The sequence below is a fragment of the Oncorhynchus gorbuscha genome, linkage group LG16, assembly GCF_021184085.1.
Source record: "Oncorhynchus gorbuscha isolate QuinsamMale2020 ecotype Even-year linkage group LG16, OgorEven_v1.0, whole genome shotgun sequence".
Lineage (NCBI taxonomy): Eukaryota > Metazoa > Chordata > Actinopteri > Salmoniformes > Salmonidae > Oncorhynchus > Oncorhynchus gorbuscha.
The window spans coordinates 56,715,747-56,741,408 of NC_060188.1; the positions used below are offsets into that span (position 1 = coordinate 56,715,747).

At 41.7% G+C, this 25,662-nt stretch overlaps 1 protein-coding gene across 16 annotated transcripts in view; it reads left to right on the forward strand.

The window, feature by feature from the left end:
• The window catches only part of ncam1a (neural cell adhesion molecule 1a), a 307,622-nt gene that overhangs the window by 237,317 nt on the left and 44,643 nt on the right, over positions 1-25,662 (forward strand). For 10 of the 16 annotated variants that reach the window (XM_046307011.1, XM_046307015.1, XM_046307014.1 and 7 more), the window contains exons 9-11: positions 13,403-13,432; positions 19,363-19,513; positions 21,673-21,857. In XM_046307011.1, coding sequence (XP_046162967.1) covers positions 13,403-13,432; positions 19,363-19,513; positions 21,673-21,857 — 366 coding nt within the window. The remainder of the gene's footprint in view (positions 1-13,402; positions 13,433-19,362; positions 19,514-21,672; positions 21,858-25,662) is intronic. The other 6 variants (XM_046307013.1, XM_046307017.1, XM_046307020.1 and 3 more) reach the window with 1 other exon arrangement.

Below are 25,662 nucleotides of genomic sequence, written 5' to 3' on the forward strand. Positions count from 1 at the left end.
CTATGACTAGGGTGGCTGGAGTCTTTGACAATTTTTAGGGCCTTCCTCTGACACCACCTGGTATAGAGGTCCTGGATGGCTGGTCTGTACCATTACCCTCTGTAGTGTCTTGTGGTTGGAGGCTGAAAAGTTGCCATACCAGGCAGTGTTGCAACCCATCAGTATGCTCTTGATGGTGCAGCTGTTGTACCTTTTGATGATTGAGGACCCATGCCAAATCTTTTCAGCGTCCTGAGGGGGAATAGGTTTTGTTGTGCCCTCTTCTAGACTGTGTTGGTGTGCTTAGACCTTGTTAGTTGTTGGTGATGTGGACACCAAAGAACTTGAAGCTCTCAACCTGCTCCACTACAGCCCCGTCGATGAGAATGGCAGCATGCTCAGTCCTCCTTTTCCTGTAGTCCACAATAATCTCCTTTGTCTTGATCACGTTGAGGGAGAGGTTGTTGTCCTCGCACCACATGGTCAGGTCTCTGACCTCCTCCTCATAGGCTGTCTCGTCATTGTCAGTGATCAGGCCTACCACTGTTGTGTCATCGACAAACTTAAAGATGGTGTCGTAGTCGTGCCTGGCCGTGCAGTCATGAGTGAACAGGAAGTACAGGAGGGGACTGATCACATCCCTGAGGATCAGTGTGGCGGATGTGTTGTTAGCTACCCTTACCACCTGGGGGTGACCGTCAGGAAGTCCAGGATTCAGTTGCAGAGGGAGGCGTTTAAGTCCCAGGATGCTTAGCTTAGTGATGAGCTTTGAGGGCACTATGATGTTGAATGCTGAGCTGTAGTCAATGAATAGCATTCTCACATAGGTGTTCCTTTTGTCCAGGTGTGAAGTGCAATAGAGATTGCATGATCTGTTGAGGCAGTATGCAAATCTATTGGATCTAGGGTTTCTGGGATAATGGTGTTGATGTGAGCCATGACCAGCCTTTCAAAGCATTGCATGGCTACTGACATGAGTGCTACAGGTCAGTAATCATTTAGTCAGGTTACCTTATTGTTCTTGGGCACAGTGACTATGTTGGTCTGCTTGAAACATGTTGGTATTACAGACTCAGACAGGGAGAGGTTGAAAATGTCAATGAAGACACTTGCCAGTTGGTCAGCGCATGCTCGAAGTACACGTCCTGGAAATCCGTCTGGCCCTGCGGCCTTGTGAATGTTGACATGTTTATTAAAGGTCTTACTCACATTGGCTGCGGAGAGTGTGATGACACAGTCATCCGGAACAGCTGATGCTCTCATCCATGTTTCAGTGTTACTTGCCTCGAAGCGAGCATAGACGTAATTTAGCTTGTCTGGTAGGCTCGAGTCACTGGGCAGCTCTCGGCTGTGCTTCCCTTTGTAGTCTGTAATAGTTTGCAAGCCCTGCCACATCCGATGCGTGTCGGAGCCGGTGTAGTACGATTCAATCTTAGTCCTGTATTGACGCTTTGCCTGTGATGGTTCGTCAGAGGGCATTTCTTACAAGCTTCAAGGTTAGTGTCCCGCTCCTTGAAAGAAGCAGCTCTACCCTTTTATCTCAGTGCGGATGTTGCCTGTAATCCATTGCTTCTGGTTGGGGTATATATGTACAGTCACTGAGGGGACGGTGTCATCGATGCACTTATTGATGAAGCCAGTTACTGTGGTGTACTCCTCAATGTTATCGGAAAAACCCTAGAACATTTTGCAGTCTGTGCAAGCAAAACAGTCCTGAAGCTTAGCATTTGCTTCATCTGACCACTTTTCTGTTGACTGAGTCACTGGTGCTTCCTGCTTTAGTTTTTGCTTATAAGCAGGAAACAGGAGGATAGAATTATGGTCCAATTTGCCAAATGGAGGGCGAGGGAGAGCTTTGTACATGTCCCCTTGTATGAAGTAAAGGTGTTCAAGAGATGTTTTTCCCCTCTCTGGTTGCACATTTAAACTGCTGGTAGAAATTAGATAAAAGGGATTTAAGTTTCCCTGCATTAAAGTCCCCGGCCACTAGGAGCGCCACCTCTGGATGAGCGCTTTCCTTTTTGCTTATGGCCGTATACAGCTCATTGAGTGCGGTCTTAGTGTCTGCATCGGTTTGTGCTGGTAAATGGACCGCTACGAAGAATATAGATGAAAACTCTCTAGGTAGATAGTGTGGTCGACAGCTTATCATGATATCCTCTACCTCAGGCGAGAAAAACCTTGAGACTTTCTTAGATATAAAATAACATGTTTTTGTTCTCATAAACATACAGTTGAAATCAGAAGTTCACATACACCTTAGCCAAATACATTTAAACTCAGTATTCACAATTCCTGACATTTAATCCTATTAAAAATTCCCTGTCTTAGGTCAGTTAGGATCACTACTTTATTTTAAGACTGAAATGTCAGAATAATAGTAGAGAAAATGATTTATTTCAGCTTTTATTTATTTCATAACATTCCCAGTGGGTCAGAAGTTTACATACACTCAATTAGAATTTGGTACCATTGCCTTTACATTGTTTACCTTGGATCAAACATTTCGGGTAGCCTTCCACAAGCTTCCCACAATAAGTTGTGTGAATTTTGGCCCACTCCTCCTGACAGAGCTGGTGTAACGGAGTCAGGTTAGTAGTCCTCCTTGCTCGCACATGCTTTTTCAGTTCTAACCACACATTTTCTTTAAGACTGAGGTCAGGGCTTTGTGATGGCCACTCCAATACCTTGACTTTGTTGTCCTTAAGCCATTTTGCCACAACTTTGGAAGTATACTTGTGGCTATAGTCCATTTAGAAGACCAAGCTTTAACTTTCTGACTGATATCTTGATGTTGCTTCAATATATCTAAATAATTTTCCTGCCTCATGAAGCCATCTATTTTGAGAAGTGCACCAGTCCCTCCTGCAGCAAAGAAACCCCACAACATGATTCTGCCACCCCCGTGCTTCACGGTTGGGATGGTGTTCTTCGGCTTGCAAGCATCCCCCTTTATTCTCCAAACATAACAATGGTCATTATGGCCAAACAGTTCTATTTTTGTTTCGTCAGACCAGAGGACATTTCTCCAAAAAGTACGATCTTTGTCCCCATATGCTTTTTTATGGCAATTTTGGAGCAGTGGAGTCTTCCTTGCTGAACGGACTTTCAGGTTATGTCAATATAGGACATATCGACATATGTCCTATAGGATCTGGAGAAGGTCTGCATGGATGAGTGGGCCAAAATCCCTGCTGCAGTGTGTGCAAACCTGGCCAAGAACTACAGGAAACGTATGATCTCTGTAATTGCAAACAAAGGATTCTGTACCAAATATTAAGTTCTGCTTTTCTGATGTATCAAATAATTATGTCATGCAATAAAATGCCAATTAATTACTTAAAAATCATACAATGTGATTTTCTGGATTTTTGTTTTAGATTCCGTCTCTTACAGTTGAAGTGTACCTATGATACAAAATTACAAACCTCTACATGCTTTGTAAGTTGGAAAACCTGCAAAATCGGCAGTGTATCAGTGTACTTGTTCTCCCCACTGAAGGTACTTTTGTACCTGTTTCCTCCCGCATCTTCACAAGGTCCTTTGCTGTTGTTCTGGGATTGAGTTGCACTTTTCACACCAAAATACGTTCATCTCTAAGAGAAAGAACGCGTCTCCTTCCTGAGCGGTATGACGGCTGCGTTGTCCCGTGGTGTTTATACTTGCGTATTATTGTTTGTACAGATCAACGTGGTACCTTCAGGCATTTGGAAAATGTTCCCAAGGATGAACCAGACCTGTGGAGGTCTACATTTTACAGCGCCAATTGACTCAAATGATGTCAATTAGCCTATCAGAAGCTTCTAAAGCTATCACACAATTGTTGGAAAAATGACTTGTCATGCACAAAGTAGATGTCCTAACTGACTTGCCAAAACTATAGTTTGTTAACAAGAATTTGTTGAGCGGTTGACAAACGAGTTTTGACTCCAACCTAATGTGTATGTAAACTTCTGACTTCAACTGTTGTTAGCAGATGTTAATGCGAGTGTAGCGAAATGCTTGTGCTTCTATTTCCGACAGTGCAGTAATATCAGCAAGTAATTGAACAATTCCACAACAACTACCCATACACACAAATGTAAAGGAATAGAATAAGAATATGTACATATAACTATATGGATGAGCGATGGCTGAGCGGCATTGGCAAGATACAGTAAATGGTATAAAATACAGTATATACATATGAGATGAGTAATGTAGGATATGTAAACATTATTAAAGTGGCAATATTTGTGACCAGTGACTAGTGAATCATTCATTAGTGGCCAATAATTTGAGTCTATGTAGGCAGCAGCCTCTGTTTAGTGATGACTGTTTATGGAAGCTGTTTTTCAGTCTCTTGGTCCCAGCTTCCTGACCTCGCTTTCTGGATGGTAGCAGGGTGAACAGGCAGTGGCTCGGGTGGTTGTTGTCCTTAATGATCTTTTTGGCCTTCCTGTGACATCGGGTGCTGTCGGTGTCCTGGAGGGCAGGTTGTTTTCCCCGGTGATGTGAGGTGAAAGAGGCACCTGCTCACACGACAGGATGAAGGGACAGGACAGGGGTGCAGACCGCGCCACCTTCTGGAGAGCCTTGTGGTTGTGGGCGGTGCAGTTGCAGTACCAGGCAGCGATACAGCCCGACACGATGCTCTCAAATGTGCATCTGTAAAAGTTTGAGGGTCTTAGGTGACAAGCCAAATTTCTTCTGCCTCCTGAGGTTGAAGAGGCGCTGTTGTGCCTTCTTCACCACACTGTCTTTGTGGGTGCACCATTTCAGTTTGTCCGTGATGTGTACGCCGAGGAACTTAACTTTCCACCTTCTCCACTACTGTCCCATCGATGTGGATAGGGGGCTGCTCCCTCTGCTGTTTCCTGAAGTCCACGATCATCTCCTTTTTGTTTTGTTGTGGTTGAGTAAGATGTTTTCCTGACACCACACTCCGAGTGCACTAACCTCCCTGTAGGCTGTCTCATCATTGCTGGTAATCAAGCACACTATTGTTGTGTTTGCAAACTTGCTAATGATATCGTGCACCAGCTGCTGTTTACAAATATACCTTCACCCCTTGTCTTTCCAGAGGCTGCTGTTTTATCCTGCCGGTAAAGTGTATAACCTGCCAGCTATATATTATTCATGTCGTCGTTCAGCCACGACTCTGTGAAACACAAGTTATTCATTTTTGATGTCCCATTGGTAGGATATATGTGCTTTAAGTTCGTCCATTTTATTATCCAGCGATTGTACGTTGACCAATGGTACCGATGGCAAAGGCAGGATAGCCACTTGTTGTTTACACCTCACAAGGCACCCCGAATTCCTTCCACGAAACAGTCGTCTTTCTCCTGCGAATGACGGGGATGAGGGCCTATTCGGGTGTCTGGCGTCAATCCCTCTCCTCCGACTCATTTAAAGAAATATTCTTAGTCGAATTCAAGGTGAGTAATCGCTGTTCTGATGTCGAGTGGCAGCAACATTGGTGAGAAAGTCTTTACCCACTCTTCACGCTCATTTTTAATCTCACTTTCACACTCTTCCTCTGCTTTGCTCTTTTTTTCTCTCTAGATCTCTCTCTTACTAGGACAAAGTCTTACCAAATCCCCCTGCAATTACTTTGCACCCCTGCAGTTCCTCTGTGTTGCTAACAGCACTCTTAGTAATCATTAGCACTTTTTAAGGGGGCTTTGAGGTCCATGGAAGTATTGGGGCAGAAGGCATTTTATAGAGGGAGGAAATAGGTTTTATATGCAATTGGACTCAGTGGAAAGTAGTATTTATTTATTTTCCACTCAATCCCTAGATCAGTGTGTCCCATGCAAACCTTATTTTGCATGTCATAGTTTGGTTTGTACGTCATTACCGTAAACTCTTGGACGTTTAAATGGAAACCTGACAAGCAAGGTATTGTTAACTACTTTTTGAATAAGACAGTGCTTTTTCTTAACAGCATGAGCATTTTCTTCAAAGAGCAGATTTGGTTCCAGATTGTGTGTCTACATATATTTATGAATCTCTGTCACCCCCAGCGTTACGCTCCTGTTCTCCTTTTATGTCCTTGAATAATACTTTTACATTTGGACTCCAACTGCCGATTAAAGCTTAAAGCGCTCAGCAGAATGATATTTTTTATTTTTATTTAACCAGGTAGGCTAGTTGAGAGAGAACAAGGTCTCATTTACAACTGCGACCTGGCCAAGATAAAGCAAAGCAGTGCGACACAAAAACAACAACAGAGTTACACATGGAATAAACAAACATACAGTCAATAACACAATAGAAAAAAGTCTATATACAGTGTGTGCAAATGAGGTAAGATAAGGGAGGTTGACCAGGGTAGGGTTGGCCAGTTGGAAAGCGTGGCCAGCCATAGAAAAATGCTTATTGAAATTCTCAATTATTGTGAATTTATTGTGGTGACAGCGTTTCCTAGCCTCAGGGCGGTGGACAGCTGGGAGGAGGTGCTTTTATTCTCTATGGACTTTACAGTGTCCCAGAACTTTTTGGAGTTTGTGCTGCAGGATGCAAATTTCTGTTTGAAAAAACTAGCCTTTGCTTTCCTAACTGCCTGTGTATATTGGTTTTTAACTTCCCTGAAAAGTTTCATATTGCGGGGGCTATTCAATGCTAATGCCGTACGCCACAGGATGTTTCTGTGCTGGTCAAGGGCAGTCAGGTCTGAAGTGAACCCCGGGCTATGTCTGTTCCTGGTTCTATTTTTTTTAAATGTGGCATGCTTATTTAAGATTGTGAGGAAACTTTTAAACTTTTAAAGAATAACCAGGCATCTTTTACTGACGGAATGAGGTCAATATCCTTCCAGGATATGCGGGCTAGGTCGATTAGAAAGGCTTGTACGCTGAAGTGTTTTAGGGAGCGTTTGACGGTGATGAGAGGTGGTCGTTTGACCGCAGACCCGTTACGGATGCAAGCAATGGAGCAGTGATCGCTGAGATCCTGGTTGAAGACAGCAGAGGTGTATTTGGAGGGCAGGGTGGTTAGGATGATATCTATGAGGGTGCCTGTGTTTACAGATTTGGGGTTGTACCTGGTAGGTTAATTTGTGTGAGATTGAGGGCATCAAGCTTATATTGTAGGATGGCCGGGGTGTTAAGCATGTCCCAGTTTAGGTCACCTAACAGCACGAGCTCTGAAGATAGATGGGTGGCAATCAATTCACATATGGTGTCCAGGGCACAACTGGGGGCAGAAGGTGGTCTATAGCAAGCTACAAAGGTGAGGGACTTGTTTCTGGAAAGGTGCTAAAGCAGTGAATAAAACAAACTTCGGGAGGAGGCTTCTAATGTCAACATGCATGAACCCAACAATAGCAACAAATAGCTACCATCAATTTCTTATGCTATCGCATGTTTGGATGTTAATGACTTATATCGTCAGCTAAGGACAGGTTTAGCTAGCTAGGTTGTTTTTACACATACATACATTTTAAGGTTACATAAGTCAACAAATGAGAGGGCCTGGGGAATGGGAGTGGAGCAAGGCACTGCAGGGCCTGGATTAACCTCTACATCAACAGAGGAACACTGGAGGAGTAGGATAAGGGTACGGCTAAGGGCTATAAAAATAGCAGGTTTCTGGGCGCGGTAGAATAGATTCCATGTATAATGTACAGGCAAAGGTATGGTAGGATGTGAATACAGTGGAGTTAAACCCATTTATTGAGTTACGATGAGAGAGATATTGTCTCTAGAAACATCAATTAAACCAGGTGAGGTCATTGCATGTGTGGGAGGTGGGACAGGAGGGTTAGCTGAGGCATATTGAGTAGAGCCAGAGGCTCTACAGTCAAATAAGACAATAATCACTAACCAAAACTGCAATGGACAAGGAATATTGAGGGAGAGGCATGCGTAGCCGAGTGATCATAGTTGTTGTAGCCCCCTTGTGTGGTTACGTCGGCAGACCAGTCATGATGGATCAGCAGAGGTCCGTGTAGTAAAAGGGTCCAGGTCAATTGGCAAAATAGGTATAGTAGCCCAAGAAATTGACTGATGGACCACTTCAGCTAACAGTCCGGTATGCTCTGGACAGCTAGTGGGCCGCAGCTAGCAGGCTAGCAGATGGGCATTCAGGGGACGTCGCGCGGTAGGAGTCTGTTGAAAAAAACCTCGGGCAGATTACATTGGCAGTCCAGTCGTGATGGATCTGTGGGGCTCCGTATCGGCAATAAAAAGGGTCCAGGCCAATTGGCAAAATAGGTATTGTAGCCCAAGGAGTGGCTGATGGATCTCTTCAGCTAGCCGAGAGATGGGCCTAACAGGCTAGCTCCAGACTAATTGGTACTTTCTTCGGGACAGAGACGTTAGCCAGGAGAAGCCAATCGGATAGCAGCTAGCTAGCTGCTATGATCCAGGTGAAGAGGTTCAGAGTTGCAGTAGGAATCCAGTGATATGGAGAAAAAGGAGTCCGATAAGCTCTGGATTGAAACACACTGTACAGACTGGCAGGAGTTGTCCTGGCTAAAGGTTAGCTGATGACCGCTAGCAGCTAGTTAGCTGGCTAGCTCCTGTTGTGGGTTCTGGTTCTAAAGTAAAGAATGACACATTACACATCCAAATCTATACTGTATATGAATAGTCCGCCCCTAGGTATATTCCTATCATGCAAGGATGTCAGAATGAAAGGCATTATCGCTGTTCTGCATTTAGAGTAAGGCAAATAACCTAATTTCAAGCCTATTGTTGTGCTCTTATTACTGCATTCAGGTGGTGATGTTAGCTTTTCTAAAGCCATCTGTTTGTGGTCGATTCTGATTGAATTGTGTAAGAAAAGTAATAGTTATAAGGGGACTGGCTGACTCACTCCACCGTATGTCAGTAATTGTCCCTTGAATAACAATTGGAAAAGTTGCCCTCTAATTCTTGTACAGAATCTCAAAGCATGTTTCTCCACAGAGAACTCTATACAGTTGAAGTCAAGTTTACATACAACTTAGCCAAATACATTTAAACTCAGTTTTTCACAATTCCTGATATTTAGGATAGGATCACCACTTTATTTTAAGAATGTTAAATGCCAGAATAATAGTAGAGCGAAGGATTTATTTCAGCTTTTATTTCTTAAATCACATTCTCAGCGGGTCAGATGTTTACATGCACTCAATAAGTATTTGTTAGCATTGCCTTTAAATTGTTTAACCTTGGGTCAAACGTTTCGGGTAGCCTTCCACAAGCTTCCCATAATAAATTGGGTGAATTTTGGCCCATTCCTCCTGACAGACCTGGTGTAACTGAGTGAGGTTTGTAGGTCTCCTTGCTCTACCCAAAATACCTATGAAAACACTCTAGGTAGATAGTGTGGTCTACAGGTTATCATGAGATGCTCTACCTCAGCTGAGCAAAACCCTGAGACTTCCTTAGATATTGTGCACCAGCTGTTGTTTACAAATATACATAGACCGCCATCCCTTGTCTTAGGCCGCTGTCTTGGCCGCTGTTCTATCCTGCCGATACAATGTCAAAACAGCCAGCTGTATGATGTTCATGTCGTCGTTCAGCCATGACTCTGTGAAATATAAGATATTACAGTTTTTAATGTCCCGTTGGTAGTTTAATCTTGCTCATTGGTCATCAATTTTATTTTCCAATGATGTCATGTTTGCCATTTGCAGTGGGGTTTTACTTGCTCGCCTACGAATTCTCAAAAGGCAGCCCGACCTCTGTCCACTTTCCCCCCGTCTTCTTTTCACGCAAATGACATGGATTTGGGCCTGTTCCCGGGAAAGCAGTATATCCTTCTCGTCAGACTCGTTAATGGAAAAAGCTTCTTCCAGTTTGTGATGAGTAATCGCTGTTCTGATGTCCAGAAGTTTTTTTTGGTCATAAGAGACGGTAGCAGCGACATTATGTACAAAATTAGTTACAAATAATGCAAAATAACAAACAAATTAACAGTTTGTTAGGAACACGTAAAATGTCCACCTATCCGAGTTGAAGGATCATGAAAAGCAATTGCAAGTCATTGCTATTCCAACAAACACAGAATAGATAGCAAATTGCCAACCTAGCATTTATCCTCAGTTGACCTGGGACTAGTGGTTGCCAGGCTTGAATAATACATTTTCGAAGATTTCGTACACTGGTGGGCTCTATTGGCTTCTTTGACAGCACCGGTAGCTGGAGGCTTTGGTGTTTAAAGAGGATGTGTGAATGTCCTGCAGCATTTCCCTCACTTAAAGGTCATGCTTGTCTCCCTAATAAGTAGCGAGGTAATGCTTTATAGCAGGCTGGCTGTGAAGGAGGCACATCATGATGATGGGGGGTGAAGTTTCCTCAACTCTGCTCTTGGGTCAGTTTTGTATTTTCCTCACTAATGGTTAAGGTTAGTATTAGGGGAGGGATAGCTGATCCTAGATTGCTGGAGATAACTGGAGATAACTGGAAAAGTTCCACCATGCTATATTTATCACATATAATTTGAACAGATGTTCTAATAATAATAATAATAATAATATTACTGACTATAAAAGCTTTATTGTCACTTGATAGGCCAGATATGACAATTACAATCCAGAATATCTGCTCTTCCAGTTAGGTGTAGAACTCGTATAACGCTGTCCTCCCCTAACACGAATGATCCACCTGGATAACATTGCTTCGTCACCGCTCAGTAACGCCAGGGTCTATCCACTTTGTATCTGTCTGCCTCTTTCTTTTTCCCCTTTCCTAGTGTCACAGAGGATTTGATTTAACGCCCTTTGTAATGAGAAAATCCTGCTGTTCCTGTGATAAAGGCTTTCAAAGATTCTATTGGTTCATTGTCATTCCCCCATCGATCATTGGACTAGTTCCCTTCCGCCTCGCTCCATCTTCCATTCATGTCCCTTTTGATGTATCAGAGTTGTGGATCAAGTCTGTGAGACCACACACTACGAATGCATATTCATCATGACACTCAATGGCAGAAATGTCATTTTCCACCAAAGAATGAATCTATTGATTCCTAATGTATCTCAAACTAAAAGGGACTGCTTTTTGAATCTCACCCTGTCCTGTCCAAATGACTTGAGAATAGATCACATTTTTGCATGATAACCACCTGGCAAGGTTGTCGGTTTTTGGACAATCTTTCAATGGAGCAAGCTTCAGGGGTTCTATAAGAAATTATTTTAGAAAGAAAAGTTTAGAAAAGGTGTTCATTTAAATGTGACATTAATAGGTATTAAAGTTGGTGGGGCAAACTCAACCAATTTTTTTCAGATGCGTGCCAACAAAGCCGCTACACTACTCTTAAACAATACATTAATTGCACTATAACAGTGACAAACGGTAGCCACAAACTGTTAAGGCCTAATAAAGCTGTCCCGACAGAAGAGCTTTCCTTTCAGCACCATGGAGTGAATCCTTACCACCGCTACACCTGGCTACCTGACTTATTAAAAACTATAGCTGGTATGGCTGACATGTTTAAGTAAATATGGTTTCTACTGACTCCTTGTGGATTTGTGTAACTCGATAAGAACATTCTCCTTCAATAACAACAAATGCCGATATGATTTTTGACTTTTGAACCAGACACACACACTACTCAATTTATGTTTAGTGAATTCATAATCTTTGTTCTTATCATTAGCACGCATCTCTAAGTATAAGCAAGTGCAAGCAAGCGAGCAGTGACGAGGTAGTCCTATTTGTTCAGCAGTTTCAAAATGGACACCGACAGATTCAGACATTTTAGTTCAGATAAATTCAGCATGATGTTGAGACCTTAACTTCCTCTCTCTCTCTGTGGGGGAGGGGGACGAAGTGAGGGGGGGCCCACTTTTATAGACAATATACTGACTCATAGTCAGCGCATTGCTCAAACACAACTACCCTTGCAATCTCAACTGGAAATACATGGGTCAATTACTGAACCATTGAAAACCGTTGAAAATAAAAGCTGCAATTTTGATTGAAGATGAGCGCGCTAAGACAAACGTAGTCAATATGCCTATTTGTTCAGCACTTTTGAAATGGACAGTGACAGAATTCAGCTGTTCTTACAGTATTCTCCCTGTACACCAAGTCAGAATCGTAGGATAAATACGTTGTTTTGAACGTAACTGAAGTCATGCTGGATTGAGAGCATGACCAAAGTATTCAACATTTTCTGACCCATGGTGTTGCGTATGAATGTTTATCCCTTTAAGCTTGGAAAAGAGACCCTTTCCGACAATGTTTTAAATCTTTAAACCCAGACTTGGACCACACACCTCCTCCACCAAATAGTAGGCAGGGGAGGCAAAATAGTAATTGCTTTGCAACACTCGCAGTTTGTCACTGATTCCTTCCAAACCACTCATTGTTGACGTAGTGTCCCCATGAGTGACAGAACACTGAGCCAATCATGGCTCAACTAGAGAATATTACCAACCCCTACACTCTGTATTTTCGCTGGCTGCCCCTCCACCACTGAAAGCATTGAGCTAGGATGAAACACCAGCATTTTGGAGCAAGAAAGAGAACATGTTTGTATACGGCTTTATTAACTCAAGGATTATTAAAACATGTTTTACATTGTTTTTAAACTCATGTGACACCAAAATAACATGCAAAATTATTATTTTTTGCTAAACTGGTGGCGTCAATGACGGCCCCACCTGCCCTGAATGACGGGTCGCCACTGACTAAAGGTAATAATGAAGATGTACAGTATATTATTCTGATAACAATATTGGCTACTATTTAGCAAAGGAAGTCCAATTGGTTACCCATAACGACTTTCTCAAAATTAGCCTCAATGGCCTTTGTCTCTTTCCCTGCAGATGCATGAAAAGTGATTTAGAGCCTCCCATAATGTATTACAGAGGACGCCATGGTTTGGCATTTGATCACTTGTCAACGTGCATGTCCCGTTGTGCAGGTGGCCTTTCACCCCCTCCCAGACGTGTCTCCTCCTGAATAGTAACCATGTAGGAATGTTGTTGGCATGACACTCCTCGTCACAGAATATCACAAATTCCCCCTTCAAATTCATTTTTTCATCATTTTCAAACCTTGAAACTGTATCCAGTGTCTGTCCTTTGGTTGTTGATGATGCTGTTGCTTTGTTATCGCTTGTGATGGGATGATAACATGGAAAACAACTTAAAGCTGAAGCTCTTGGCATTGATTAAGCTGTTGAAAGTAATAATAGCATAATGTTTGAGGGCAAATTTAAAACGAAATCTATAACAATATTGTGCTCAAGTAATAGCCTTAACTTTGCCTGAAGACCTACAGTAAACGTCAGTGTTAGGCTCTGTTGTTCAACTGTGAGGGTTTAATAACCGAAAATAAATGGTTCAATTTAAATGTGTGAGTAAAGCTTCTTTGACATGTATTCTCTGGTTAAATTTCATGCATCTTTGTTTTGAACATGAACACCATTTCACTGGACTGCTACAGGTAAAATCCAGCCTGCATTGGCAGCATCTAACATGTGTGGTGTTTGTCCCCTCAAGGCTTCTTGGACTCGGCCTGAGACGTACGAGGTATGGCTACTAAACACGTAGCCAGATCCTAGATTCAGTGCCTAACACCTAGCCAGTCTCATAGTAGACTAACCCTGTTCACTACAGAGCATTCGTGTTGACTTTCTCTCCAAATTCTTTCCTCAAACTCCCCAAAATCTGGCACCAATACGATTCCAGACTAATGAAGTCAAATTCAGGAATATGAAATGAGACGCTTCCTTTTGAAAGATAATTTTTCATTAAATGTTTTGATTGCTAATTTACGACTTGCCCTCAAGTTCAGTCCCTCATATTGATTCCGCTCATAAATTTGGTTTCATAACCACTTATTATGAGGGTGTCGACAGTTCCCACAAAGCAGTTTGCCCCAAGAGTCCTGTCAAGGGACTGGGGCTAGCTAGGCACCATTGGAAAAACCTAAATCAGCCAACACTGTGCTCTGCCGTGGACCAACACAGCCAATCTAGCTGTGCCTTTTTTGAAAACACTAACCAGCCTAACTGTAGACTGCACAAATAAAACCCAAAAATAGAGATGTCCCTTAATGCTGTCTAATCCACTGCTTGAAAGATAGAAAGGACCAGGATAAAAGCCAATAAGATATTTTATAGTAATGTGATGCCAGACAAAACCAAAACCAACACATGAATTCAACAAATGCTTATGCCTTTGTGGTAAATATTCGAGGCATTTACTCAACCACCGCAATTCCTCTGTCACACAAGGCATAACTGTTGTTTGGTTCAGGGTATGAATATTCATCAACATGTGTGCTGTGTTTATATGAATGATTCAGTGACATATGGATGGTGTGTGTGAGTGATGGGAAACATAGGATTCCCAGAGCTGCAGATTTAAAACTAGTTAATCATCTTGCAAGCCGTTCTAAACCTTTCATGAATCCCACTGCCTTCACAGAAACATACTAAGTTAAATTCACTGGGAAAAGTATATTACTCATTCAGGTCTCAGGTGATCAATACTCTAGCATCCAACCATGAATTCACATCTGAAAACTGACATTCAGTTTTCTATCTCAGTTGAAAAAATGGGACTGCTTCCATGTAGCCTAGATAATTGCCCCACAGCCAGGATAACTTTATAACTGAAATGTTGATCTGTCAGAATTCGTATAATTTTGGTTCTCCTAGCTTAGCCAATTTTTTGTTTAGCTTCAGTAGATAACTAGTGTTGCTAAATGCGTCTTTTTAGATGCCACATAGTATTCCACCGGTCTTAGTCTCTGGTATTCTAGACTCGTAGTTTGTAGGAAAAGCAGTTGGCATTTCACATAATGTTGTGGCATGTATTTTACTTTTGATATTTCTAATGAGCTGCTCTGATCTTTTCACCATTGCAACTGGTTTGAGGCAACTTGCATTAGCAGTGCAATGTGTGGGTTGATGAGAGGGTTGGTGTGTTTACACATAAGCTTCCATTTTGGAAAAGCTGTAACATAGGGCCAACTTCCACCATACACGTTAGGAGTGTCCAAGACTCACATGGTGCTGTGGGTGGAGGATTTATCCATGCTTTCCTAAGTTCACCCTCCATACGACAGGTCAGTTTGGCCAAATCCCATTGTAAGTGTGCCACGCTGTCCACATCACACTCCAGTCCGGCCTCCTCCGGACATGATGCCTTTTGAGAGAAATGAGACTCCCGTCCCCAGCAGGTACGACTGCTTCTGAAGGCTGGGAGAGAAGCCGAGCGGTGTTTTTCACTCTTGTACCCGGGCTCAGCCAGACGTTCTATTTTCCTTGAATTGAGTGGAATGAAAAAAAAGGGCTTGGTAGAATGATGCTTCTGCGCTTTTTATTAGAGAAGATAAGAGCCAGAAACAGAATTACATTATGGGGCCCCGCTGCAAAGCCTCCCTCTTGCAAAAGCTCCCTCTCTCTCTATCCTGTTTCTCTTGATGTGACAACACAAGAAGAGCTGCACGAGGTGAGGGTGTGACATGAGCCTCGCCAGCGACCAACCCTCACAATGTAAAGCGGTGTGCACACTGCTTATATATGACATTTTCTCCCCGCCTCGGAACACATGTAATGCAATAGGCCCTGCATGTACAGCTTACCACCAATTACTAGGTATGGGACGCTGCTCTGTAGACAGCCTTGTATACTAACAGGTTAAGGATTGTGAGACGGAAACAGGATGGAACCCACGCTTCAAAAAGCCTGTCAGTAATTTAAACCACTCAATGCCTTTGGCTCATGACTAAGCCATCCCACCTTAAAATCGACTTACTGAATAGATTGAATTGCAAAGCCCCAAACGTGCGATACAGACCAAATCCCCTCTGGCCATCACACAAGTCATTTGTAGACTTAAGAAGACCTTCCAAAGGTGTCACAATGTCATATATAATAAAGAAGTTCTGGCTCAGGGACATTGACCAGAAGATCAATTGCTGATGTTTTCCCTCCACTGGTCCAATGATTAGATTATCATGATGCGCAGGGTTTTTCTTTATATTTACTATTTTATTCATTGTAGAATAATAGCGAAGACATCAAAAACATGAAATAACACATACAGAATCATGTAGTAACCAAAAACGTGTTAAACAAATCAAAATATATTTTAGATTTGAGATTCTTCCAAGTAAGCCACCCTTTGCCTAAATGACAGCTTTACACACACTTGGCATTATCTCAACCAGCTTCATGAGGTAGTCATCTGGAATGCATTTAAATTAACAGGAGTGCCTTGTTAAAAGTTAAGTTGTGAAATGTCTTTCATTAATGCGTCTGAGCCTATCGGATGTGTTGTGACAATGTGGGGGGGGATTACCCTATTTGGTAAAATATCAAGGCCATATTATGGCAAGAACAGCTCAAATAAACAAAGAGAAATGACAGTCCATCATGAAGGCCAGTCAATCCGGACTATTTCAAGAACGTTGAATGCTTCTTCAAGTGCAGTCGCAAAAACCATCAAGCACTATGGCTCTCATGAGGACTGCCACAGGAAAGGAAGACCCAGAGTTACCTCTGCTGCAGACGAGAAGTTTACTTAGAGTTACCAGTCTCCGAAATTGCTGCCCAAATAAATGCTTTACAGAGTTCAAGTAACAGACGCATCTCTACGTCAACTGTTCAGAGGAGACTGCATGAATCAGGCCTTTATGGTTGAATTGCTGCAAAGAATCTACTACTAAAGGACACCAATAAAAAGAAGAGACTTGCTTGGGCCAAAAAACACGAGCAATTGACATTAGACCAGTGGAAATCTGCCCTTTGGTCTGAGTCCAAATGTGAGATTTTTGCTTCCAACCACCGTGTCTTTGTGAGATGTAGAGTAGGTGAATGGATGGATCTCCGTATGTGTGGATCCCACCATGAAGCATGGAGGAGGAGGTGTGATGGTGTGGGGGTGCTCTGCTGGTGACACTGTCTGTGATTTATTTAGAATTCAAGGCACACTTAACCAGCATGGCTACCACAGCATTCTGCAGCGATACGCCATCCCATCTGGTTTCCGCTTTGTCCCACTATCATTTGTTTTTCAATAGGACTATGTGACCAAGAAGGAGAGTGATGGAGTGCTACAACAGATGGCCTCCACAGTCAACCGACCTCAACCCAATCGAATTGTTTTATACTTTTGGTTACTACATGATTTCATATGTGTTATGTCATAGTTTTGATGTCTTCACGATTCTACAATGTAGTAAATAGTCAAAATAAAGAAAACCCCTTGAATGAGTAGGTGTGTCCAAACTTTTGACTGGTACTGCACATGTCGCTGCTATTGCTTTAGGGAGAACGTGAGACATAGACTTTCCATATAAGTAATGATGCTCCCTTTACTCATTAGTTTTGTTATGGTCAACACTTATTTTGAGACTGGAATCCTGCTTGCCATGGGCAGTTTGACGTGTATAAGCGCGCTACTAACACTACGATCATGATTAACATCTCACATCTAATGACAGCTTTTGTAATAGGGTGTCAGCTGGCAGGACTAAAAAAAAGAAGATTAAAACGTGTCATGGAAGGGTCTCCTCTTGAACGGTTAAAACTGGTCACATTGGGCCAGTGAGTGGTGCGCAGTCAATTAACGTTCATGTTTACCATGATATCAGCATGTGCCATTCATTATTCAACCTGCCCATTAAATGTCATATTGAGTGTCTGTACCATTCTGATTTTGTAATTGAAATAGCTCTTTATCATAGAGTAATGAAAACAGTCCTTTGCACTTCGGTTTGCACTGAAACATCAATCTGAACATTTTGTCTATTGGATCAAGCTTTAGATGTTCAAATACCTACAGATGTAGGATCTTAATTTTATCACCCTGTTGCAGGAGAACTTTAAAACGTGTAGTGTATTTGAGGTTTAAAAAGACTTCTGATGTTTGTCATTTCCATTTTGATACTTCAGACTTGATTTTCCCTTAATAAAAATGTATCAAACTCTACATAAATGTCCATTAATTATAATATTCCACATAATAATTATAATTTCTTGCTGCTGAATTTTCATGCTGTAGCAAACTGGCTCAAGTTAAGAGCTTACATCTGTATTGGGTCATCAGCTTTTTCCAGTTTATTATAATCGGAACAATACTACCCTCTGCTACCTTATTTCTATACAGGCTCATAAGACACAGGAGCAGATGCTTGTTCTAACAGTCCCTTAACACAAGATTAATGTTGCCCTTTGAGAAGGTTGTAGGACACGCCTCAGCTCCTCAGCCAGCTCGGTTTTTAAAGTGCTGCACAGCCATTGTCACTACACGGAGAACATAACACAATAGGGAGGGATCATTGGATTGTTCAGTATCTAGCATTGTATAAGGACTGCTTTATAGCCTTGCCAAAGATCGAATAGAATTTTCAGCCTAACAAATGGAATAGGGACCAGTATATTTTAACGTTAACAAGTTCCAGACGCACAATTAGGGCTTTTTGTTTGCTCAGATTAGTCACGTCAGCCAGAAAATGGTACGTTGCACGGAGCTGTGCACTATTACCATCAGAAAGATGCACAGGTGTGTGAGAGCCAAATCATGCTTAATCTCATTTCACACATTCCAATGTTCCATGAATATGAAGAAGGGAGAGCGAATGAAAAAATACGTACCAAATAATAAACGTCTAATTGGATTAAATGTCCTTGCCCCTAAAACGCAGGCAATCTGCACTGAACCAGATAGCATCACAATACACAATTGATAGGATTGTATGGACTAGCGGTTAGCTGGAGCCCGGCTAGTGAAAACTCTGTTTGTTAGTTCAGGAATGTTCAGTTCAGTGTTAGCCAGTAATTAGCTATTAGGAAAGGCGCTTTGTCTCGAGCAAAACGCTCTCCCTCCTAGATTATACCCAACCAGATTGCAGAATCGGGACAGTACGTACACACAGGATGATGCCGGTATTGACACGTAAAGTACTAAAAACTCTTAGTTGGGAAGTCCACACAATAGGGAGGGGTGTCACATATAAAATCTTGATCTATTATTAAAATAAAGCAAAAGCTGAAGTGTGATGCTGTTTTATAAAATAGTCCTGGAGAGTTAGTAGTTTAGCAAGTAGATGTATTTCTGCCCATTGGTGTGAAGCTGTGTGTAGCCCAAAAGAAGCTGGGAAAATAGTTGTTAGTGGATTTTTTTTCCAGCCATGCTTTTAGAACCTGCTGCATTGATGTGCTCCATTATTGATGTCTTTGGTTCTCCTGCCACCTCCTGCAAAGCAGCCCAGAAAAAATACCTAAATATCTGTCTCAGTCTGATGGGAGGGAGCTTGCCGTATTTATTTGGCAGCATTTTGTTAAGCAATTGAGTCGAGAAAACAAATCTATTAGTTAAAAATACAATTCTGTCCAAATCTGACAGGTGCACAGAAAATATATATATATAAAACCGAAGAAAGAAGGTTGCACCAAAACATGAAATTGTCAGTGTTAATTGTGTTTCTTCTCTGTTCTTCCTCGTAGAGTCTTGATGGGAATGTTGTGGTGCGTAGTCACGCACGGGTTTCCTCTCTCACCTTGAAGTATGTCCAGTTCACCGATGCCGGCCACTACCTCTGCACTGCCCGCAACTCCATCGGTCAAGACCAGCAGACCATGTACCTGGAAGTCCGCTGTAAGACACCCATCTGTCTGTCTCTCTTAGCTTGTTGTCAGCGCTCTTTCACATCACATTTCACTAATACCACTTTTTACCTGTATCTTCAAAAGTTCCATGAGTTGTCACCTTCTATTTGTGTATAGTAATTTTTGACGAAATCGAAGAGAATGTCCCGAAGAGTGATAGTCCAAAAAATTGTAGATCAGAAAGTTACCAAAAGACGCATACACCTTGACTTTGACACAATTTTACCCAGAAGCCATTGACCCAATGACATTGACCCATTGATTTTTCCTTTATGCTGTGTCACTAGAGTTCAGTGGATTGTTCTATATCTAGCACTGTGTAATGATAGCTTTGTAGCCTTGCCAAAGATTTTATTGAATTTTCTGCCTAACCAATTGAGTCGGGGCCAGCAAGTTTCAATGTTAACAAGTTCCAGACTCACAGTTAGGGATTTTTGTTTGATCAGATTAGTCACTTCAGCCTGTTAACGGTACGTAGCACGGAGCTGTGCACCATTACCATCAGAGAGATGCGCAGGCAAGGGAGAGACAAATTGTGCTTAATCTCATTTTGCACGTTCAAATGTTCCATGAAAATGAAGGGAGAGAGAATGAAAAAAATATGTACCAAATAATGAACGTTCAATTAGATGAATTTCCCTTGCCCCCAAAACACAGGTAATATGCTCCTAAAATCAGATAGCATCACGATACACAATTGATAGGATTGTAGGGACTAGCGGTTAGCTGGAGTCTGGCTCGTGAGTAATCAGATTGTTAGTTCAGTAATGTTAGTTTAGGGTTGTTCAGTGTTAGCCAGTAATTAAGCGATAAGAAAAGGTGCTTTGTCTCTCGCAAAGCACTTTCCCTCCTAGAGTAAACCCAACCAGATTGCAGAATCAGGACAGCATCTACACATAGGATGATGCCGGTATCGACACGTACAGTACTCAACTCTCAATTCAGACACTCACTTCACATTATCTGTAGTATGCGGTGTGTGTTTGTGCTACTCATGTGCTGATATTTAAAATATCTGTCTTGCCCTTTCGGTTGGTAAAAATATCTTATGAAAACAATGATTGTTTTAGCTCTCCTCTCGATAAGCGCAGGGTTTATTTTGAGAAACCCATTTAGCTGTAATTGGGTTCATTGCAGAGTCAGACAGTGGGTTGAGATTTCAGAGAGGGACCCAGGCCTTATCGGTGGAGCAGGGATGGAGAATCTGCCGACTCGACGATGTCCATCAATCCCAAAAGCTGGTGACCGCAATGCTATCAAGTGCCCAGTGTCAGACGTCGGAACCAAAGCTAACAGCATCAGGGGAGGCGTCAGTATCAAGGACATATGAGAGAGAAGAACAATATTTTACACAGCTTATATGGGCCCAGGGAAGCACAGGGTTATTTTCTTACAATATTAAACATGATTAACTAAAACAGTTTTGGGGGTGTGTGGTAGATCAATAAATTGTGATAGCTTTAATAGCAGTTGAGGTAGTGAAGGGAGAGTCTGTGGCGCTTAGTCAACAGTACTGAATTGGTTACAGCAAGTGTGTAGAGTAGCAATAGGTGAAAGTGAGTGCAGTCCACACACTGTTGTACAGAGTTTTACTGACAACTGGTAGATTTATGCCATGTGACATTAAAGGCCAAACAAAGAACCATAACCATAAAACAACAAATAAGAATAAAATATAAGTCCTTCTTACACGGCAGCTTATTTATTATTCACATTCGTGTCCATAAAGCACAAATTGCATAATAAAACAAATTGATAGTGTAGTGGTGACTGGAATGAAGATTCAGCCTCTGTCTTATCTAGTGTTATTTTTACACAGTTGTTGGCTCATCACTTTTACCCCTGAATGCAGCTTACCACAGCAGCCTTTATGATTTTATTTCATGGTGTAGCACAACGTTACTATGCTCACCATATGATACATACCATTTTATGTCCTCATAGAAAGACAAACAGAATTGCAAACTTTTTGAGTGTTAAACTTTTTATTTATAGTGGTTAAACCTAGGTATTGTGGGAGACGTATCCAGAAAATGACACTAAAAACCACACCCTGAATAATATACTATTACATTATTCATTATAGTGTTTTAACTATGTACAGATGTCTAGTGCAGACATAACATGCCCCTCCCCGTGTTGTTGCAGATGCTCCCAAGATCCAGGGCTCGGTGACTGTCTACACCTGGGAAGGGAACGCAGCCAACATCAGCTGTGAGGTGCTGGCTCATCCGGGAGCCTCAGTGGTGTGGTTCAGAGATGGCCAGCAGCTGTCTAGCACTAACACCACCAACGTCAAGATCTACAACACACCAGCTGTCAGCTACCTCGAGGTATGGTACAATAGGGATATGAGGGCCCCTAAAACAAACGAGACTCCCTTGCAGAACCCTGACATTTCTGCATTCAATGATTCAGTAACAAGTTTGCTGAAAGCTTCATTTTAGCAGTAATCCAACCAAAGTAGAGCACCCATTTAACATACTGAAACTTCCTAATGATACCAGGGAGTAATTGACTGCTCAAGTTGAGACGTGCTTAGGCTGACCAATTAAGTATGACGGTAATGTTATCTCGCAATTAACTGTCAGTGAAATGATAGCACACGGATGTTATATCACCATAATACACCGTGGCTATTTTGTGTCAAGGTCCCTGGAGAGAGAATAATTGTTCAAATTAATTGTTGATGGCATAATTCTTTCTGAGGTACTTTAGAGACGCTTTTATGTAACGTGAAATACAATAATACAACTGGATATATACTGGTATGTGTTTTTTTCCTGAACCATTTTGGTTTAAGTGCCTTTCTCAAGTTAAATAAATGTTCAAATTTAAAAAATATATATCATAAATAAGTGCCTTTCTCAAGGACTGTAGTTGCAGTTTGAGCGTTGTAACCGGAAGGTTGCTGGATCGAATGCCCGAGCTGACATGGTAAAAATCTGTCATTCTGCCCCTGAGCAAGGCAGTTAACGCACTGTTCCCCAGGCTCCGAAGACATGGATGTCAATTAAGGCAGCCCCCCACCTCTCTGATTCAGAGGGTTGGGTTAAATGCGGAAGACACATTTCAGTTGAGTATATTCAGCTGACTAGGTACCCCCCTTTCCCTTTCCTCCTGAGATTGACAACTACCTGTTGGTTAATACTATTACCAGATGTTAAAACACAATTCACTTAAGGCAAGCTCAAACTGGATAACGCCAGCAGCACATATGTGACCACATTTCCCAATTGAGACTTATGTACCATTTCCAATATTGGCTTTTCTGTACACTTTACAAAAGTACAGACTCCGAGCTTCAAACGGGTATATCATACACTGCAGTTGGGTGGAAAATGGAACAAGGTGTCATGCAGGTGAATGAGGACCCAAAAGCGACTTGGCGAAAACAGAGTATTTAATCCAGAATAAACTTTACAAAACAAAAAGCATAATACTACACGTAAAGACAAGAACAGACTGGAGACTTGATCGAGAACTGCAGGTTGCCTCGGGAAGGCACTTGAACCTAGCAGACTCAGACACCTGCTCACCACGCAGCATCTGAGGGAAACACGACACGACAGGGCAAAACATTGACACAGCACGGTGAATTATAAATGAGGATCCGACAGGGCAGGTACGGGAAACAAGGAGTGAAATAGGGACTCTAATCAGGGAAAAGGATCGGGAACAGGTGTGGGAAGACTAAATGATGATTAGGGGAATAGGAACAGCTGGGAGCAGGAACGGAACGATAGAGAGAAGAGAGAGCGAGAGAGTGAGAGAGGGAGGGGGAGAGAGAGGGATAGAAAGAGGGAAAGAACCTAATAAGACCAGCAGAGGGAAACGAATAGAATGGGAAGCACAGGGACAAGACAAGATAATAAATGACAAAACATGACACAAGGGATATATGGCCTTAGTATCCCCAGGCACACCTGGCTACATAATCATCTGGCTAAGTGGAGTCTTTTGTTTAGACATGTAGCAAGCTAGATAGCTAAAGAAGTTCATGAACCATAATCCCAACCCATACAGTTTAGCAATACAAATGGATTTCTGACTAAATGAGATCCGATTTATAACATAAGCTGGCATTAGATACCAAGCAACTAACATTAGCTAGCTAGTTAGGTTTAATGTTGGCCAAAACTGTTGATCTTCCTTTCTTCCCCATCACTGTCATCAGAAAACTCTGCATTGTCTGGTTCAATGACAGTTGTTCAGTGACATTGCTATCATCTTTTCAAAAAATCTCCGGTACCCTGCTGATCAGTGAAGCCCCCAATTATGTTATAGACCAGGGGTCTCCAACCTTTTCTAGCATGAGAGCGACTTGAAAACATTTATCCTTAAAATATATTTTATAGCTTTCAAATAGGCACATTCTCCTCTTCTCTGGGTCCTTGGTGTACAAGCGATGTTTTTTCTGTCAATATACCTGGTAAAATAATGGTTAATAAACAACTCTAAGGGGCCCTATCAAATTATCTTTTGTATTTTCCAGAATTGTGTTTTCTGTTTTATTTTTCCTAGCTGAAATGTTTTTGTTTTTGACTCTCAATATTACAATTATTCATAGAGAAACAACAAAAAATGGGTCCATGTCAATGCTTAAATCACATCAGAAGACCAATTTTGAGGTCTAAACCAAAAATATTTGAGTGTCATTCCCATTTAATTTCCCATTTAGAAAGAGAGGAATGTGTCAGTCTAGGGACGTTGCAGCCTACTGCTGCAGCACATGTCATGGCAGAGTTTGCAAAATGATGACCACCCAATTGATACAAAAAATCATATCTTTCTGTCATGTAAGCCCACTTTGCAGTTAACATTTAATTGAGAAGGTTTTTGCAGAAAGTCTTTCTGTCTAGATGTTTATCATTACTAGCATTCCTAACTGGCTACATACTGAGTGATAGACAAATGCGTACACAAAACAGACGGACCTGCTGGATATTAATTGGCAGATTTGTTACGTTTGGCTTTTTAAGGCAATAGTGGCTAACCAGGTGTGTGGTAATGCCAATGTGGCTTTGTTTGGAAGGTAACCAGGAGCTTGTTTAAGAAAGTTTGCAAAGGGACACATGTAGAAAATGCATGTCCTTTCAGAATTGCTTGGCGAGCCACTCATATGTGGGCTGTGAGCTACTGGTAGATTGAGATCTACCTGTTGGAGACCCCTGCTGTCAAGTGTCAGTGTGCAGCGGTGAGGATGGAGTCATGCTCAGGACACAGAACTGAGTAAAATAACGTACTTTACTCGAAAAGAAACAACCATAAAATTCCACAGAGGGAAACACACCATAACACAGAAGTCTACTAACACTCAACAAGGAACAATCACGCACAAAACATATTGGGAATCAGAGGGTTAAATAGGGTAAATAATTATAACGTAATGGGAACCAAGTGTGTACAATCAAGACAAAACAAATAGAAAAAGAAAAAGAAACCTAGATCGGTGGCAGCTAGAAAGCCGGTGACGACGACCGCCGAACGCCGCCCGAACAAGGAGAGGCACTAACTTCGGCAGAAGTCGTGACACCTGCCTGTTATAGACAGTAGCCTGTGGCATAGTAAAACAATCAGAACCCATCTCGCAGCATGACCAGCCCCTCCATTATCTTAGCCATTCAAGGCTAGCCAGGAAGGATCCTAAAAACGTTTTAATTACAGATCACCTACAAGTTGAATATTAAGGCACATGAAAGTTCACTTTTTTTCTCACTTGAGAGCTCCAGAAACACATTGTTTAAAAAAAACGAATGTCAAAATCTAATTTTCACATGTTGTATTTAAATGTCACGTATTTTTAATTTAGAGTTCACCACACATGTGAATTGCTGTTTCACATGTTAAGAACTTTCATCTGTGTAAATCTAATTTGCAGTTTCATATGTGTAATTTGCAGTTTCACATGTAAAGAACATTCACATTTGAAAACTCATGTGAAAATCTCACTTTCACGTGTGGAATTGCAGGTTCACATGTTTTGGTGAAATAGTGTTATTCTCCTCACATGTGAAGAGGTAGTGTTAACATATTGCTGTAGCAATGCAATTGCTATTTGTAATGTAATTCTGTTAAGGTAACTTAGCTAACCTGAGTATAATAATTCTAGTGTGTTAAAAATGATTATTTTGTATT